Source organism: Sinohyriopsis cumingii, chromosome 16, assembly GCF_028554795.1.
Source record: "Sinohyriopsis cumingii isolate HCF-2022 chromosome 16, ASM2855479v2, whole genome shotgun sequence".
Taxonomy (NCBI): Eukaryota; Metazoa; Mollusca; class Bivalvia; order Unionida; family Unionidae; genus Sinohyriopsis; species Sinohyriopsis cumingii.
In genome coordinates, this window is record NC_142976.1 from 99,034,522 (window position 1) to 99,055,770 (window position 21,249).

Below are 21,249 nucleotides of genomic sequence, written 5' to 3' on the forward strand. Positions count from 1 at the left end.
CCATGCTGTACGTTGATGAATTTGATCTAAATGAACCAAGTCAGCGGCTGAAGTTCCATGTGTTCATTAACAACTAGATAGTCAAAGTCTCTCTGCGTGAGACTCAGCTTGACCTGTGTAGGCATGAGAGACAGCTAGCTACCCATAGGTTCTGTTTTTTTCCCAGCCTTCATCTGCCAAACACACTGGCTGCCATGTATAGCCTTTCATGTACTGAAAAGTGGCATTAGACCCCTCAAAACCATCCAAACCAAATCATTACGGTCATGGTAAATTGATTATATGCAAATTTAATTCTTTTTTAAGTGGGAAATCACTAAATTAATGGGAGATTTACACAATTTTTTGTCCTAAAGGAAACTGTCACTGGACAAGTAGATCAGACACATGCAAAGTGCATTAGAGCAAATTGGTACTCGGTTTTAGCAATAAAGACATAAGGAATAATAGCACATTGGTCAGACAAATTGGCAGATTGTATTAAAGTACATCAGATAAATAGGCAGATTGCAGTACAGCATATCAGTCAGACAAATAGGCAGATATCTTTACAGTATGTCAGAGTCAAATAGGCAGATTGCATTACAGTACATTGGTCAGACAAATAGGCAGATATCATTAGAGTATATCAGTCAGACAAATAGGTGGCATTATAATCACTCTGTCAGACAATAGGCAGATGGCATTACAGTACATCAGTCAGACAAATAGGCAGAAAGCATTAACATATGTCAGACAAATAGGCAGTTGGCTTGTAGTGTATCAGTCAGACAAAAAAGCAGATGGCATTATAATGAATCAGTCAGACAAATAGGCAGCTGGCATTACAGTATATTGGTCAGACAAACAGGCAGATGGCATTACAGTATATCAATAAGACAAATAATGGCATTACATCAGTAAGACAAATAGATGGCATTACATCAGACAATAGGCAGATTGCATTACATCAGTCAGAGAAACAGGCAGATGGCATAGAGAGAGAGAGAGAAAATATATATATAAAACAGCAAGGAAAGAACTAACCCTATATCCTACTGGAGAACGCTTGACAACATTAACAGAATTTTTAAATACAAAGAAATAACAATATCATACAGGTTAGAGAATATTGTATTTATACTCTATGGAGACTGGAACACATACATGTTCACATTTTTTTTCACTCTCTCTGATAAAAAAGAAAGGACTATTGCTCAACTGAGCACAAAGAATTTCCAGGAATTCAAGAAGACCATTTCTTCCTTTTAACCTTCAAGTGCTAAAACCATCTCTGATATTCTTCACTGATAACAATTTTCAAATTAGCTACTGTGGGTGTACATAATGGACCTCTTTTTCTTACACTTTCATATCGGACAAAGTAGACCTCATCCAAGTCATCAATCATTCAGAAAGAGCAGTGGCAACAAGATTTTCAAGACAGCCATTATGGCAGCCATATTGGATGTATGTTGAACACCATTTTCATTTGGGATCAACTAGGTATTCTAAGAAGATTATTGATAAAAAATCCCATGTTGATATGTCCATCAAATCAGATGGATGTAATAATATATTTAAGATATGACTTTCCATTCAGGAGTAGCAATAACAAGATTTTGAAGATGACTGCTGTGGTGGCCATATTTGACTTCAGATCAGCACCATTACCCATTTAAGACCAATTAGAAATCATAAGAAGTCTTTCAGTGAAAGCCTTATGTTGATACAACTATCCATTTAGAAGGACTAGCGATAATAAGATTTTCAAGGTGGCCACTGTATGATGGTCATGTTGGATATCAGACTGGCACAATTTTCATTTAACTCATACGACCCCAGAGGTTTTTGTTGTTTTTGCCCGAAATGTGCGTAGGAAAGACATTTGGGGGGGGGACTATTTCTGAATACATCATAATACATCAGCTTTCAACAGATTTTCCATAAGACTAATGCCTAGTTGTATTAGAAACATCATTTTCCATTGGTTATTATGCTTGCGCATGAGCAGAAGGGTAAAAGTTGGAGTTCTGTTTTTATTTTGTTTTTGCTTAATGGACCCATCATTTTCATATGGAGACCGCAATTTATTCCAAATACCCACCTTATCCTAGTTTTTGCAAAGGTTCACCTGTCTGTGTGCAGTTAAGACCGGTATGCCTTAGATCTGAGGCCAAAAGGTCTAAAATCCGGACACAAAATCGCATTCTGATCTCGAGCGAATTTTGAGTGGGGAAAAAAGGGGTCCAAAAAATGTGGTTTTTCCCTCTGTATTTTGTAGTGCAACTAGAACTTCCAGATTTTTGGTATCATTTTAGAGCTATATCTTTCTGCTTTTTTTAAATACCACTGAAGTTGGTGTATCTTAAATGACCTTGATGCTGAAGAGCTTGGAAGTAGGGTACAGCCTCATCATGCCTACAGACGGGATCGGGGCCAAATCAGTTAATCAAGTTTATGGAGATTTCTTAGAAATTGTCAAAGAATGGCTCTTTTTGTAACTTGTGTGCAGTACTGATGCACACATGATGAAATAAATAAGTAATATTCAGATTTGGTGATTTCCCAAAAATTCTCCCATTAAGACCAACTGATCATCGTAAGTCTTCTGGTGAACACCCTACATCAACATGTGACTTTCTCTTTAGGTAATCTTTGATAAAAAGATTTTATGACGGCTGTCATGGTGGCCATACTGGACATTGGATCAGAACCATTTTCATTTAAGACTAGCTAGTCATCAACAGAAAACCACATGTTGATATGACCCCGTTCAGGAGGTGTACTAATAAAAGGATTTTCATGGTCACCAAATTTGGACTCCAAAACTGGTTTATTTTTAACTCTAATCAACAAGACATAAAAATTCTTTCAGTAAAATCCCTTGCTGATTATGACCATGCATTCTGGTGTAGCAGATATAACAAGAATTTCAAGATGGCTGCCATGGTGGCCATATTGTATGTCCAAGCAGCACCATTTTCAGCAAGAGCTAAATATTGTTTCTATACATTATTTTGGAATGAAAAGGTCAAGCATAAAATCAAAAGATCCATCACATTAGGGAACAAAAAACCCTAGAAATCTTGAAACAATCGGTGGTAAATGGTCAGAAGCGACTATAAAGGATTGTTTGATTGATGACTAATGCCTCATTGATCACTGATGGATTCATGGACACCAAGATTGATGGATACAATGGCGCAACTACAATGGAAATTTTATTCAAGGACCAGATATGACAGTCACAATTATGAACAAGAGACAGACACACTAATTCATAGATACTGGGAGAACAGAATGATTTTGCCAAATACAGAAAATGTATTCCAAAGTAAAGAAGAAAAATTCAGGCTGGAAGGAACTAAAGATGGAAAATAATATATATCACCCAAAAAGATGGATATAACTATCACGTTCATGGTGTTTTCCTTATTTCATTGCAACATTTTGAAGTATCTGATTTATTCTGAGATGTATGTATGCAAATCATGTGGAAATCTGAGAAAATGGTTGGTTTGATCAAGAGAAAAATCTTCACTTATGAGTTATAGTGTCATACATCTGCAAAAATAACAACAAAATGTCCACTGATACAGACGAAAATGCACTTTCGAGTTATAGTACATATGTCCACAGCAATAACAACAAAACATACATTGATATAGTACATGTATCCACAACAATAACAACATACACTGATATAGTACATATATCCACAACAATAACAACAAAACATACATTGATATAGTACATATATCCACAGCAATAACAACAAAACATACATTGATACAAAAGATCATGCACATATAGTGAAGCTTGTAGACAGTATTCTTGTAGGTAGGTAGGTAGGTAGGTAGATAGGTAGGTAGGTAGGTAGATAGATAAATAGACAGACAGACAGACAGATTGATAGATAGATAGATAGATAAATAGAGAGAGAGAGAGAGAGAGAGAGAGAGAGAGAGATAGATAGATAGATAGATAGATAGATAGATAGATAGATAGATAGATAGATAGATAGATAGATAGATAGATAGACATACAGATAGATAGATAGATAATGCAGAAGGACTGACAAATGAATTTGATAACCAGTAGGTAGACTTGTCTTTATGAGAATATATACAGCACATCTGGGAAATTAAAATGAATCTTGTGACAGCTGACATGACCTATTACTAAATTACAGTAACAATGAGTGAACCATTACTGGTACAGATCATTCAGCAAAAAATCTCTACATTCACTTAATGGTATGGGACACTTCCTCAATGGTTTTCATTCAGGAAGAACTCTAAATGTGTATATTAAAAATATACATGGAAAAATTAATACTGACATCTATACAATTAAATTAGTACATTAACCCTCAAGGTCATCTTTTATTACTTCAAATACAACACTGGTTGATTGATTAATTGATTGATTGATTGCTTGACTTATCAACCCATTTTGGTTTCTGTGGTACCTCTGGGCATGGGCAATGTGCCAGCCAATTTCTCAGTACCAAATAGTTTTTCATGTGATAATGTGCCTATAAACACCCATCAATCGATTATTCAATCAATCATTTCCTGATGTCATACATCTACAAGATTACCTGCAGTATGCACGATTCCCCAGCGTAGTACATCTGCTGGATTATATGTAGTAGTAGTACACAATTCAACAGTGTAGTACATCTGCAGGATTATCTGTAGTGTTAGTACACAATTCAACAGTGTAGTACATCTGCTGGATTATTTGTATTTGTAGTACACAATTCAACAGTGTAGTACATCTGCTGGATTATTTGTATTTGCAGTACACAATTCAACAGTAGTACATCTGCTGGATTATTTGTATTTGCAGTACACAATTCAACAGTAGTACATCTGCTGGATTATTTGTAGTAGTAGTACACAATTCAACAGTGTAGTACATCGGCTGGATTATTTGTATTTGCAGTACACAATTCAACAGTAGTACATCTGCTGGATTATTTGTAGTAGCAGTACACAATTCAACAGTGTAGTACATCTGCTGGATTATTTGTATTTGTAGTACACAATTCAATAGTGTAGCATATCAGCTGGATTAATTGTATTTGTAGTATACAATTCAACAGTGTAGCATATCTGCTGTATTATTTGTATTTGTAGTACACAATTCAACAGTGTAGCATATCTGCTGTATTATTTGTATTTGTAGTACACAATTCAATAGTGTAGCACATCTGCTGGATTATTTGTATTTGTGATACACAATTCAACAGTGTAGCATATCAGCTGGATTATTTGTATTTGTAGTACACAATTCAACAGTGTAGCATATCAGCTGTATTATTCGTATTTGTAGTACACAATTCAACAGTGTAGCATATCTGCTGTATTATTTCTATTTGTAGTACACAATTCAACAGTGTAGCATATCTGCTGTATTATTTGTATTTGTGGTACACAATTCAATAGTGTAGCACATCTGCTGGATTATTTGTATTTGTGGTACACAATTCAACAGTGTAGCATATCAGCTGGATTATTTGTATTTGTAGTACACAATTCAACAGTGTAGCATATCAGCTGTATTATTCGTATTTGTAGTACACAATTCAACAGTGTAGCATATCCGCTGTATTATTTGTATTTGTAGTACACAATTCAACAGTGTAGTACATCTGCTGTATTATTTGTATTTGTAGTACACAATTCAATAGTGTAGTACATCTGCTGGATTATTTGTATTTGTAGTACACAATTCAACAGTGCAGTACAACTGCCAGATGATCAGCAGTATACACAATTTCCTGTGTTATAATCTGCATGATTATTTGCAATATACATGAATCCATGTGTGAGACATCTGCAGGATTATTTGCGAAATACATGAATCCATGTGTGGTAAATCTGCAGAATTATTTGCATCATACATGATTCCCTGTGTGGTACATCTGCAGGGTTATTTGCAACATTCATAATTCCCTGTGTGGTACATCTGCAGGGTTATTTGCAACATTCATAATTCCCTGTGTGGTACATCTGCAGGGTTATTTGCAACATTCATAATTCCCTGTGTGGTACATCTGCAGGGTTATTTGCAACATTCATAATTCCCTGTGTGGTACATCTGCAGGGTTATTTGCAACATTCATAATTCCCTGTGTGGTACATCTGCATGATTATCTGTGACATACATGATTCCATGTGTGGTATAGTCGCATGATTATTTGCGTTACACATGTTCCCTGTGTAGTACATCTACAGAATTATTTGCAGTATAAACTGTTCCCTGTGTAGTACATCTATAGAATTATTTGCAGTATAAACTGTTCCCTGTGTAGTACATCCATATAATTATTTGCATTATACACTGTTCCCTGTGTAGTCATCAACAGGATAATATGCAGTATAAACTGTTCCCTGTGTAGTACATCTACAAAATTATTTGCATTATACACTGTTCCCTGTGTATTACATCTACAGAATTATTTGCAGTATAAACTGTTCCCTGTGTAGTACATCTACAGGATTATATGCAGTATAAACGGTTCCCTGTGTAGAACATCTACAGGATTATATGCAGTATAAACGGTTCCCTGTGTAGTACATCTACAGGATTATATGCAGTATAAACTGTTCCCTGTGTAGTACATCCACAGGATTATTTTCCGCACACACAGTAGTGATCAAAAAAGTTGTTACAAAGTTGTTACATTTGAATTAAGACAGATGTTCATAAGGTTTTATTATTCAAAGCTCACTGATCAAATCTGGTCTTTATTTATTTTGTTGGATATATAGTAATACAATGTTTGTGTATTAGGATATCTAGAGTTTATTGTATAATACACTAAAATATCATTTATAAGGCACCCAAACTCACTGGGATGATCAATCTTATTCTTTACATTTTTCAAATTTATTCTGTTCAAGACTCTCTCGTTAGAAAAAATTAAAACATGCTGAAGCCACTTGAAGGTTGCTGCTGAATCAAGGGCTAAATTTAACTGTTTTGATTTAAAAAGAACATTTCAAAGTTATCTACATCTTTCGCTTCAATAATAAATTACAAGATAAATCTGCAGTACCTAGGGTTATCCATCAGTATCATGCATGTATACTTCCACATTGATGCATTATCAGAAGTATGGACTTCTTTGCTCAATGTGATCTGTAAACTACAGTCAATTATGGTAATTTATGTGTTCTGCCCGAGTTTAGGTATTTTGCATTTTAAAAACCCCATTTATTTTAGGTATTTGGTATACAAAATTTATGTAGTTGATATATGCTGTATATAATTGTGTGCAAGTAAATCTGATCTAATTGCAAACTGCATAGATCCGAATCAGCCATTGTATAATGCATAGATCCTGATTAGCCATTGTATAATGCATAGATCCCGATCAGCCATTGTATAATGCATAGATCCCAATTGGCCATCATATAATGCATTGATCCCAATTGGCCATTGTATAATGCATAGATCCCGATTAGCCATTGTATAATGCATAGATCCCAAGTGGCCATCATATAATGCCTAGATCCCAATTGGCCATTGTATAATGCATAGAGCCAAATCAGCCATTGTATAATGCATAGATCCCGATTAGCCATTGTATAATGCATAGATCCCGATCAGCCATTGTATAATGCATAGATCCCGATTAGCCATTGTATAATGCATAGATCCCGATTAGCCATTGTATAATGCATAGATCCCAATTGGCCATCATATAATGCATTGATCCCAATTGGCCATTGTATAATGCATAGATCCCGATTAGCCATTGTATAATGCATAGATCCCAAGTGGCCATCATATAATGCCTAGATCCCAATTGGCCATTGTATAATGCATAGAGCCAAATCAGCCATTGTATAATGCATAGATCCCAATTGGCCATCATATAATGCATAGATCCCAATTGGCCATTGTATAATGCATATATCCCAATTGGCCATCGTATAATGCATAGATCCCAATTGGCCATCATATAATGCATAGATCCCAATTGGCCATTGTATAATGCATAGATCCCAATTGGCCATTGTATAATGCATAGATCCCAATTGGCCATCATATAATGCATAGATCCCAATTGGCCATTGTATAATGCATATATCCCAATTGGCCACCGTATAATGCATAGATCCCAATTGGCCATCATATAATGCATAGATCCCAATTGGCCATTGTATAATGCATAGATCCCAATTGGCCATTGTATAATGCATAGATCCCAATTGGCCATCATATAATGCATAGATCCCAATTGGTCATTGTATAATGCATATATCCCAATTGGCCATCATATAATGCATAGATCCCAACTGGCCATCATACAATGCATAGATCCCAATTGGCCATTGTATAATGCATATATCCCAATTGGCCATCATATAATGCATAGATCGCAATAGGCCATTGTATAATGCATAGATCTCAAGTGGCCATCATAAAATGCCTAGATCCCAATTGGCCATTCTATAATGCAAAGATCCCAACTGGCCATTGTATAATGCATAGATCCCAATTATATAATGCATAGATCCCAATTGGTCATTGTATAATGCATATATCCCAATTGGCCATCATATAATGCATAGATCCCAACTGGCCATCATATAATGCATAGATCCCAACTGGCCATTGTATAATGCATATATCCCAATTGGCCATCATATAATGCATAGATCCCAATAGGCCATTGTATAATGCATAGATCCCAAGTGGCCATCATATAATGCCTAGATCCCAATTGGCCATTGTATAATGCATAGATCCAAATCAGCCATTGTATAATGCATAGATCCCAATTGGCCATCATATAATGCATAGATCCCAATTGGCCATTGTATAATGCATATATCCCAATTGGCCATCATATAATGCATAGATCCCAATTGGCCATTGTATAATGCATAGATCCAAATCAGCCGATGTATAATGCATAGATCCCAATTGGCCATCATATAATGCTTATATCCCAATTGGCCATTGTATAATGCATAGATCCCAACTGGCCATTGTATAATGCATAGATCCCAATTGGCCATTGTATAATGCATAGATCCCAATTGGCCATCATATAATGCAAGGATCCCAATTGGCTATTGTAAAATGCATAGATCCCAATTGGCCATTGTATAATGCCTAGATCCCAACTGGCCATCATATAATGCATAAATCCAAATCGGCCATTGTATAATGCATAGATCCCAACTGGCCATTATATAATGCATAGATCCAAATCAACCACTGTATAATGCATAGATCCCAATTGGCGATTGTATAATGCATAGATCCAAATCGGCCATCGTATAATGCATAGATCCCAATTGGCCATCGTATAATGCATAGATCCCAATAGGCCATTGTATAATGCATAGATCCAAATCAACCACTGTATAATGCATAGATCCCAATTGGCCATCATATAATGCACAGATCCCAATTGGCCATCGTATAATGCATAGATCCCAATAGGCCATTGTATAATGCATAGATCCCAATTGGCTACTGTATAATGCATAGATCCCAACTGGCCATCATATAATGCATAGATCCCAACTGGCCATTGTATAATGCATAGATCTCAATTGGTCATTGTATAATGCATAGATCCCAATTGGCCATTGTATAATGCCAAGATCCCAATTGGCCATTGTATAATGCATAGATCCCAACTGGCCATCATATAATGCTTAGATCCTAATTGGCCATCATATAATGCATAGATCCAAATCGGCCATTGTATAATGCATAGATCCCAATTGGCCATTGTATAATGCCTAGATCCCAATTGGCCATCGTATAATGCATAGATTCCAATTGGCCATTGTATAATGCATAGATTCTAATTGGCCATTGTATAATGCATAGATCCCAATTGGCCATCGCATAATGCCTAGATCCCAATTGGCCATTATATAATGCATAGATCCTAATTGGCCATCGTATAGTGCATCAGCATATCTTGATCAATACATGAATGCAATAAACTGACAATGAACAGTGCAAAACTAGTATTTAGTTAGCCTGAGCGCTTTCGACTCTTTAATGAGTCTTTTTCAAAGGCAAATACAAAACATGGACATGACAAACAAATAAAACAGAAAAACGGTTATGTTTGCAAAACTTTAGATGTTTTTTTTTTCTACAAGAATTCAACTTTTTAACTCTATTATGTGTCAGCTAGTTTATTTCAGTTTGTTGCTGATAATGGAAAATATTTGTATTGACCCAGAAAATAATGAGCCATAACGACATCTGTTATTTTTTGTAAATATTTGTAAGCACAGATTATATCCCGGATATTTCATTGTTATAGTAGTCATAGGCTATTAAGCAAATTTAGAGAATTATTTAAAAGAAAATATGTCGGCTGCAAAAGATAACTGTATTTGTGCAAGGTTGTCTTATTCTAGTATACTTGGTTTAAACCTCGTGGTCTCAATGTTCTAAGGTGGCAAATCCAGTAAGATTCCTTTTCTTTCTTTGTTTGGGGACTGCAGTTGGGGTTGTGATCAGTTGCAATAAGTGTTATATCCCGGAAAGTGAGGCCAGGGGAGGAGAAGTGTTCTGCGACTAGGCTCCTGAACAGCTTCTTTGTCATCCAATCAGATCTATGAAGGTTGATAAGTTTGTGAAGCTTTTCAGTTTCTCTGACATACTGAAGGATACAGACCTTACATGTGATAAATAATATTCTATTTTGCACGTTTTGTATGGACCATGTATGTTTAGTTTTTCTCTCGTCACTGTGCCAGAAAATGTCCTGGTCTCTATCATATGTTGACAGGTTCAAAACAAAGAAATATCCAGGATATAATTTCGCTTACAACAATTTACATAAACTAACAGAAGTTGTTATGGCCCATCGTTTTTTAGGTCAATATAAAATATATATAACCACTATCATGCGGAGGTTCCAAATAATGCTACTATACACATGCATACATACAGAGCTCAGGATTTTTTCCCAAGCACTCATCCCTGGGACAAGTGACTTGCAAGAGTTACTTGTCCCTGTCCTCATTATGCTAAAAAAAATACACATCTCCACTACACTGCTTATACTGTTAAAAAAGAACCATAGGTACTTCATGCTAGCCTGGTACTAAAATTTGTCAAAACCATGACAATATGATGTTCCAGTACTCAGCTCCTCAGATACATATGTAGTAAGAGACAAGGTTTATAACTCAAGAAATTGCAGTTGGACACAAAGCCCTTGATTTATTGTATTCACATTTACAGTAAAACATTTCCGTAATATAGATGTCATCATTTTCCTTTTCAACAAGATAACGCGTCCTTAAGTAAGGCATGGGAAAAGTTAAGAGAAAGACGTCAAACTTTTATGGGTTTCGTCTGGTCAGATACTGTTGTGCTTGCCACCAATATTTTCAAGACTACAGCTTTATAAACACGTTGTCATGCCAAAGTAATGAGGTTAACTGATGTTCATATAAGAATGTAATAACTTTTCACAAGAAAAATGTCAGTAATTTACATTTGAAAGAAATATTCCAATAATCTCAATTTCCACCAACTCTGGTACTAAATGATCCATTTTGCTCAAAACTTAATTCTAGAGAGCTACACAGGGGTGCCATCAGAAGCAGGATTGCTGACTGGCCTAAGGAACTAGAACATTTCTAAGTCATTACCTCAAATAAATTTCAACAAATCAACTGTCATGTCCACATTTTCTACTTTATAAATAGATTACAACAACAAGCACTGTGTGAATGTTGCTGGGAATCATTTGGGATCCTTAAAATACTCATTTCAAATGTAAGTTAGCAACATTTTTTTCTCGTGAAAATAATTACATGCCAATGTAAGTATCTTCTGGCATTGGCAAGGCAATGTATCAATAAAATATAGTTGTCAAAATAATGATGACCTGGGACATCTGTAACACTGAATGACCAAATAACCTGGGACATCTGTAACTTTGAATTACCAAATGACCTGGGACATCTTAACATTAAATGACCAAATGACCTGGGTCATCTGTAACACTGAATGACCAAATGACCTGGGACATCTTAACATTAAATGACCAAATGACCTGGGTCATCTGTAACACTGAATGACCAAATGACCTGGGACATCTGTAACACTGAATGACCAAATGACCTGGGACATATGTAACACTGAATGACCAAATGACCTGGGACATCTGTAAATTGAATGACCAAATGACCTGGGACATCTGTAAATTGAATGACCAAATGACCTGGGTCATCTGTAACACTGAATGACCAAATAAAAACATTTTAACATTCTCTTTTTCTTAATGCCTTAGAGTTATGACTCATAAAAAAGTATGATAGCTCCTTGAAAGGGAAACTTTGTCCACATCAAAATGACACCTAAATTATTGAAAACTATAAATTTTCAAAACAAACACCGTTAAGAAATCGAAGGCTAGGTGTAAAACTGCAGCATAATTTGTTTATAATATTTAACTCTTTTGGAATCATGCTTGCATCTGGCACCTGTGCATAAATTAAAAACACTTGTTTCTATCGTTTTTGTTCTTGTTTTTGTGGGTTTAACACCATTTTTCAGCACATGACAGACTATATACATGACAGCTAGTATAACTGGTAGAGGAAGAACCTAGGAAAGCTAAAGTATGAACCACTAACCCACAGGAAGCTAGTGGCAAGCTTTCTTACATTTCCTTCACAACATATTCTAGACTGACAAAATATTATAAGGTTGAGGCCTTGGTTATTTGTGGTTGATGCATGCAAAATATTAAGTAATGTTAAGGGTAGAAAATGCAATCATATTTATTCTCAAGGTACAAATCTGCATCTACCCTACCTAGCCATTTTTTCCCCTGACAGGACAAGAAGATAAGTTATTTTTAGCCCTGACATACGTATTAATCATGACAAGAATAAGAATGATGGAATCAAAATTGGCAAAGTTCATTATTAATAATAAGTTTACATCTGAATGCCACTAATGATGTAGAGTGGATAAAGCAGAAAATCTTTGACATACCCAATTACTCCATTAATTGCTAATCAAGCTGACGTGTCATTGCACCAACCAACAAAACCAATCCTTCACATCAGGAACCACTCAAATGCTGATGGCTCACTAAATAAGAATCTAAAATTAGAATCAAGGATATTGTCATTTCCTTGTTGTACAATTGCTGATTCAGCAAAACATGATTCTGTAATACAGGATATGCTTCCTCACTCTAACGTTGCCTTTAATGAGAGTCATCTTGTGTAACCTTTTCAAGCAACGACTCAGCCACATGGATTTTAAAAATATACAAATGCATGGTAATGATCTCATGACAGATATTACAGTTTGAGGAAATTTAATTTAACTGGCATTCTGTCCAAATCCATGTCACATGATTCATTTGTACATAATTTTTGCATAGGCCTAGTAATCTGACATTAAAATCAACAGACTGGGGCAGATCAAACCCCTCTGGAAAGCCAGCAGGTATGTATCGGGTTTGACTGAAACTGGCTCAGCTCTTCTTTAAGAGATCAAAAATAGGTTCTCCAACCAAATGCTATGGAAGCCACGCAGGAAAAAATCTATATAGGGTATGTACTAAGAAGTATTCCTATCAAATTGGATCAAACATGGTAGAGCTCTTAAGTTTTCTATTTTTAATGTTGCACGGGGAAGCACCTCAGATAACAATCTGGTCAGGGCATATCCTCAGGAATATTCATACCAAAATTGACTTGCTGGATCTTTAGAATAAGTTAAAAACAGCTATGTTGACAGATGATGAATGGTGCATGCCAGATACAGGCTATGTTGACATATGCTGGATGGTGCATGCCAGATAGAGGACTATGTTGACAAATGCAGGATGATGCATGCCAGATACAGGGCTATGTTGACAGATGCTGGATGATGCATGCCAGATACAGGGCTATGTTGACAGCCAATGCATGCCAGATACAGGGTTATGCTGACAGATGCTGCATGATACATGCCAGATATAGGGCTATGTTGACAGGTGCTGCATGATGCATGCCATATACAAGGCTATGTTGACAGATGCTGGATGATGCATGCCGGATACAGGGATATGTTGACAGATGCTGGATGATGCATGCTAGATACATGGTTATGTTGACAGATGCTGGATGATGCATGCCAGATACAGTGTTATGTTGACAGATGCTGGATGATGCATGCCAGATACAGTGTTATGTTGACAGATGCTGGATGATGCATGCCGGATACAGGGATATGTTGACAGATGCTGGATGATGCATGCCAGATACAGTGTTATGTTGACAGATGCTGGATGATGCATGCCAGATACAGTGTTATGTTGACAGATGCTGGATGATGCATGCCAGATACAGTGTTATGTTGACAGATGCTGGATGATGCATGCCAGATACAGGGCTCTGCTGACATTACTATATACCTCATGGCCAGGTGAGCTTAAAAGTGCAATTACTTTTTAATAAAGAGAAGTTCGTCTTCTTAGTAAAATTTTGGGGACCTAAGAACAGAATATTTTTCCCTTTTCACTATTTTGTACAACTGAGAAAAAAAACAACCAAACAAATGTAAAAAATCTTTTACATTAAATATTCGTATTCAAATTTTTAAGGGTTGATGGAGTATGAAACATCAGAGACTATGAAAATTTGATGACTATAAATTTCATGATAGCCAAGGCGATATCAAAATATGCACCCTGACATGGAAGATTTTGAAAAACACTATCCAGGATGGTGCACTGAGATGGACCCTGAAGTGAAAGAAAATGAAGAACTACAGCAATACCCAAGATCCGGATGGACCTGTAAGTGGAAGAAACTGGAGAACTAGAGCACTAGCCAAGTGCAAAAGTGATTATATGTTTGTATAAGGTGGTCCCTGATGTGGAAGAAGCTGGAAAACCTAAGTACAAGTCAAGATGGTGGTACATAATTCTCCCTAACATGGAAGACACTAGCCAAGGTGACAGCATGAGTTTGTCCCAAAGTGAAAGAAACTGGGGAAACTGGAGCATAAGCCAAAATGGATCCTGAAGTGGATGAATTTTAAGAACCTTAGCACTAGCCAATCAAATAGCATGGGATGGTTATGAATTGGAAGTAACTGGAAAACTAGAGCATAGACCAAAAACAAGCAATGGTCCCTGTAGCGGAAGAAATTGGAGAACTAGAACACCTTTTGAAAACGACACAATATAGGTGCAAAATGAGTGTTTAGCCCCATGCCACAAAGCCTTGAGCCCAAGAGATTATACAGTTTTCATATTCATCTTTAATGGCAAAAAATCAGATAAAGGCCCATTTTTGTCCTGTTTTTATGAGAAGAAAAAAAATAATGATACATTTTGGAACTGTTAATATAAATGTTTCAGTCAACATTCAACTCAAATGGTTTTATATTCATCATGTTTACAGATTTCTATTTCACAAAAAATATCAGAATCGAACATGGGCTCGTCAATTGGAAAATGCAGAACAAATGCCAACTTCACCAACTTCAAACTCTAAACGAAATATGAGTATTAACTTGATCCATGAATACATTTTGATTGACTGTCTATTATGGACATAGCTTGTTCAAAATAAAGTGCAATAATCTGGTGCATCTGTCTAAAATAAAAATATTAACAACAGGTTTGCTACAGTATTATTTGTGCTTGCAGAGCATTCACGAATTCATCACAGCATTGCAGAAACACTATGCTACAAAACTAAATTGTGGTTATATCTTTGTTTTATTAATAGCAGTACTGTACTTAGAAAATATCAAGAAATAAATTCTAGAAACAATTTCATTAATAAATTTTTGTTTTCTTTTTTAATTCAGCAGCATGCAGGCTTGATTACTTGGAGATATACCAAAAGGGATACAAATAAGAACCGAGAAGCATCCTAAATTCAAATCCTATTTTTGATCCATCCATTCAGTAATAAAATGTAGGACATCTTATCAGCACCATTTAACACCAACTAGTCCACTTGTGTGTGTGTGTGTGGTATTGTTGTTGTTGTAGGGTTTAACACCATTTTTCAGCACACGATAGGCTATACATGGCGGCCAGTAATAATGGTGGAGGAAGAACCCTGGGAAACCCCTGGAAAGAACCACCGACCCATGAGAAGCTACTGGCAAGCTTTCTCACATACCAACACTGGCTGAATCCGAGATTCGAACCCATGCAGACAGAGGTGAGATGGCAGTGATCTGTAACGGAGGGCGCTTTAGACCACTCGGGGTCCCCTAAGTGTGTAGTATGTGTGTGTGTGTGCATGTGTGCGTGCATGCATGTGTGTGTGTGGCATGTGCAACTTTCTGTAAGGCATAGGACAGATAAACAAATTTTAAAGCCACACCCTATGATGTAAATATGCAGATAACCATCTCATAGGATGGATCTGGCATATAGTCTGCACATGCACTGTTCACAGATAATCCTCCAAGTAGTTTAGAAGTATAGATACTAAAAATGACAGACATGACCAGTAAAGCAGGACCAATTAGACATCATAAGAAGTCTTTCAGTGAAAACCCTATGTTGATATGACAACCATTTATTCAGGGGTAGCAACAATAACAAGGTAGCCACTGTGGTGGCCATGTTGGATGTGCAAGTAGCACATTTTATTAAGGACCAACTAGACCATGGGATGAACGAGTCTTTAAAATTTAAGGTAATCTTCCAAGTAATTTACAAGTAGCACATTTCATTAAGGACCAACTAGACCATGGGATGAACGAGTCTTTAAAATTTACGGTAATCTTCCAAGTAATTTACAAGTAGCACATTTCATTAAGGACCAACTAGACCATGGGATGAACGAGTCTTTAAAATTTACGGTAATCTTCCAAGTAATTTACAAGTAGCACATTTCATTAAGGACCAACTAGACCATGGGATGAACGAGTCTTTAAAATTTACGGTAATCTTCCAAGTAATTTACAAGTAGCACATTTCATTAAGGACCAACTAGACCATGGGATGAACGAGTCTTTAAAATTTAAGGTAATCTTCCAAGTAATTTACAAGTAGCACATTTCATTAAGGACCAACTAGACCATGGGATGAACGAGTCTTTAAAATTTACGGTAATCTTCCAAGTAATTTACGAGTAGCACATTTCATTAAGGACCAACTAGACCATGGGATGAACGAGTCTTTAAAATTTAAGGTAATCTTCGAAGTAATTTACAAGTAGCACATTTCATTAAGGACCAACTAGACCATGGGATGAACGAGTCTTTAAAATTTCAAGGTAATCTTCCAAGTAATTTACAAGTAGCACATTTCATTAAGGACCAACTAGACCATGGGATGACTGAGTCTTTAAAATTTCAAGATAATCTTCCAAGTAATTTACATGCAGCAATAACCAACTTGTGCTAATGGACATTAAACAGATGACCATGACAGAGAACAGAAGACAGACAACATACCATCACATATGCTCTCCTGAGCTGGACCAAGCAGAAGTCTTTTAGTGAAAGCAACATGTTAATATGACCATCCATTCAGTCCCTATAAATATGACCATCCATTCAGTCCACATTAATATGGTCATCCATTTAGGCCACATTAATATGACCATCCATTCAGTCCACATTAATATGGTCATCCATTCAGGCCACGTTAATATGACCATCCATTCAGGCCTTGGTAATATGACCATCCATTCAGGCCATATAAATATGACCATCCATTCAGGCCATGTTAATATGACCATCCATTCAGGCCTTGGTAATATGACCATCCATTCAGGCCATATAAATATGACCATCCATTCAGTCCACATTAATATGGTCATCCATTTAGGCCACGTTAATATGACCATCCATTCAGGCCTTGGTAATATAACCATCCATTCAAGCCATGTTAATATGACCATCCATTCAGGCCATGTTAATATGACCATCCATTCAGGCCTTGGTAATATGACCATCCATTCAGGCCTTGGTAATATGACCATCCATTAAGGCATGTTAATATGACCATCCATTCAGGCCAAGCTAATATGACCATCCATTCAGGCCATGTTAATATGACCATCCATTCAGGCCAAGCTAATATGACCATCCATTCAGGCCATGTTAATTTGACCATCAATTCAGGCCTTGGTAATATGACCATCCATTCAGGCCTTGGTAATATGACCATCCATTAAGGCATGTTAATATGACCATCCATTCAGGCCATGGTAATATGACCATCCATTCAGGCCAAGCTAATATGACCATCCATTCAGGCCACATTAATATGACCATCCATTCAGGCCATGGTAATATGACCATCCATTCAGGCCAAGCTAATATGACCATCCATTCAGGCCACATTAATATGACCATCCATTCAGGCCATGTTAATATGACCATCCATTCAGGCCATGTTAATATGACCATCCATTCAGGCCACGTTAATATGACCATCCATTCAGGCCATGTTAATATGACCATCCATTCAGGCCACATTAATATGACCATCCATTCAGGCCACGTTATATACAGCTTCATCAAGTAAAAATAATACCAAATGTTTACATCGTTTTAAATTTAGTCATTTGTTTATGGGCAGACTGTAACAATAAGAAGTTTTTAATCTCTTTAAGGTGTTTTTAATCTCTTTAAGGTGTTTTTAATCTCTTTAAGGTGTTTTTAATATTTTTTACTCTACAATTAAGATCTGTGACATAAACACAAACCTTTTTCCAGTAATGCATGCAATATACATCATACAAAGAAAACTGGACAGAAGGAAAGAACACGTTCCTTTTTAACAGTATCCATTGTTACATTTCATTGGTCCAGGATGTTAGCCAATCAGACATCAGCTTTCCGAGCTAAGCCCGAATTAGGAGAACATTTTCATACTCATGGGGCCTGATCAAACTCTGCTACCACGGTGCAATTTTCCATTCATTCCCCACAAGGCTTTATGTCTCTGAAAGTGTGGGAGGGAACACAATACATGACAAATGGATGCATGTGTTGTGGTCTATCTCTCACACTGACAACTCTGATGTTCACCGTCTTTCCTTTAAAAGCTTTAAATCAATGATGGAGGGCATTACAAACAGACCAAATTAAAGCTGCTAAGGAAAGATGCATAAATTCAAAAAAGCATCTTACATAATAAAAGTTACTTAAACATATTTATTGCATGCCTTGAAGTGTGTGATAAACTCCATATTCCATTAATGGTAAGACAAACTCACTACATCAGTATGGAAGGATAAGGTAGTCATTACATCAAGTGCTGATTATCTCATTTCCTGCCATCTTATCCCCTCAAATTTCCTGGACTGTTCTTTTTTTCCTCTTCTTTTTTAAAGTACATCTAATTAGGCACCATAAGCCATGAATTTACTGAAATGTCACTGCATTCACCTAACTTTTAACTCCACAGCTCCACTAATTTATTAAAATGTCAGGAGCATTCACCCAAATTTCTAAACTCCACTCTTTCAATGTTAGAGTGCATTCACATCTGTCTGTGCTTCCTAACATGAAAGACGAAACTGCAAATAAGGCGGGTCCTTACCTAGATAATGCACAACTATCATTATACAGATGTATGGATATTAAACAGGATAAAAACTCTTATATTTCTAATTCTAAATACTTGGTCCCACCCACAAATATTAATATTAATAAACTATTAAAATGTTACCATTTATTAATACATAAAGTAAAAACAATTTAACAACAACTATCTAACAAACTTCAAAAGGCTTTATATCAACTTGGAATTCATTTTATTTTCAAGAGTATCATTTTATCTTTGCGAAAAATAATTTTTATTTGAGTACTTAAATGCAAGGACTGGGAGAAGAGTACTATGTTTTTCATGGGAAAAGTATCATTTACTGGGTCTTGAAATTTGTGGAGGTACTTAAATCCAAGGAATGGAGAAAGAATCCAATGTCTCCATGGGAAAAGTATCATTTACTGGGTCTTGAAATTTGTAGGGGTACTTAAATGCAAGGACTGGGGAAAGAATCCAATGTCTCCATGGGAAAAGTATCATTTACTGGGTCTTGAAATTTGTAGGGGTACTTAAATGCAAGGACTGGGGAAAGAATCCAATGTCTCCATGGGAAAAGTATCATTTACTGAGTCTTGAAATTTGTAAGGGTACTTAAATGCATGGACTGGGGTAAGAGTCATGTTTCCATGGAAAGACCATTGTTTGATGGGTCTATAAAGTTGTAGTTTGAAGGAACAATGAAATCAATGAAACATAGGGAATTCACAATATTCAGTAAACATTGTATAACAGAGCAGATTTATGGGATTTATACCGATACAATCTACATTTTAAAAATCAAATTTAAAACAATAAATTAAGCTGAAAAATTTAACTTTTAGTAACTACAGTTCTCTTACCACTGTTTTCAAAAGGGCAAGTATGGATATTTCATAAGAGCATGTATGGGTATTTCATAAGAGTATGTATGGGTATTTCATAAGAGTATGTATGGGTATTTCATAAGAGTACGTATGGGCATTTCATAAGAGTACGTATGGGCATTTCATAAGAGCAAATTTGCACATTTCATACACAACTATAAAACTGGTACAAGATGAGTGTGACCACCTAAATTTGTGCAAAGTATTCACTAGAAACTCCAAGGAAAATATCAACCTTCATCCCAAAACCAAAGACGCCATTACTAAAATTAAAACTATGCACTTACCTTGTAATTCCCTTAACGAACTTCTCGATCTTCCCATCTCCAAAATTGACTGTGTATTTGCTGAAGCCAGGAAAACGGTCCTGCAGCAGGAAATAAAATAGAGAACCAGTGCAAATAAATGATCAATAGTCAGCAGATATGTGAGATTGGCTCTCACAGTTTAAACATACTGTGATTTAAGAGGGAAGATAAATACCACCAGGAATTTATTTGTATGAACAGTAACTACAAAGCATGGGATTTTTTCCATAGCTTCACTCAGCAGAAAACTATGCCTCATGTGGAGAAAAAAAAGAATCCCATACTGTTTCATTAATCATACAGTTAAATGGTTTCTCTAGACAGGAAAACTGTTTCACCTGGTGTTACCTTTAGTGAACTGACTTGTTAATAGTAACTCAGAGGCTTTTTGTGCTTTCCAAGTCAAATTACATTCAACATCCTCTTTATTTTTTTTAAATGGCACTTGGAATTTTAATAGTTTGCATAGCAAAATCAAACTGTCGCATTAAGGAAATACTACTTAGTTTGCAAAGAAAAATCAATTTGTCACATTAAGGTAATACTACACAGT

General features: G+C 36.1%; 1 protein-coding gene across 3 annotated transcripts in view; it reads right to left on the reverse strand.

Moving 5' to 3' along the window:
• LOC149781051 (polycystin-1-related protein-like) overlaps positions 1–21,249 on the reverse strand; it is a 535,051-nt gene that overhangs the window by 225,257 nt on the left and 288,545 nt on the right. For all 3 annotated transcript variants that reach the window (XM_089938184.1, XM_089938183.1, XM_089938186.1), the window contains one exon: positions 20,676–20,755. In XM_089938184.1, coding sequence (XP_089794310.1) covers positions 20,676–20,755 — 80 coding nt within the window. The remainder of the gene's footprint in view (positions 1–20,675; positions 20,756–21,249) is intronic.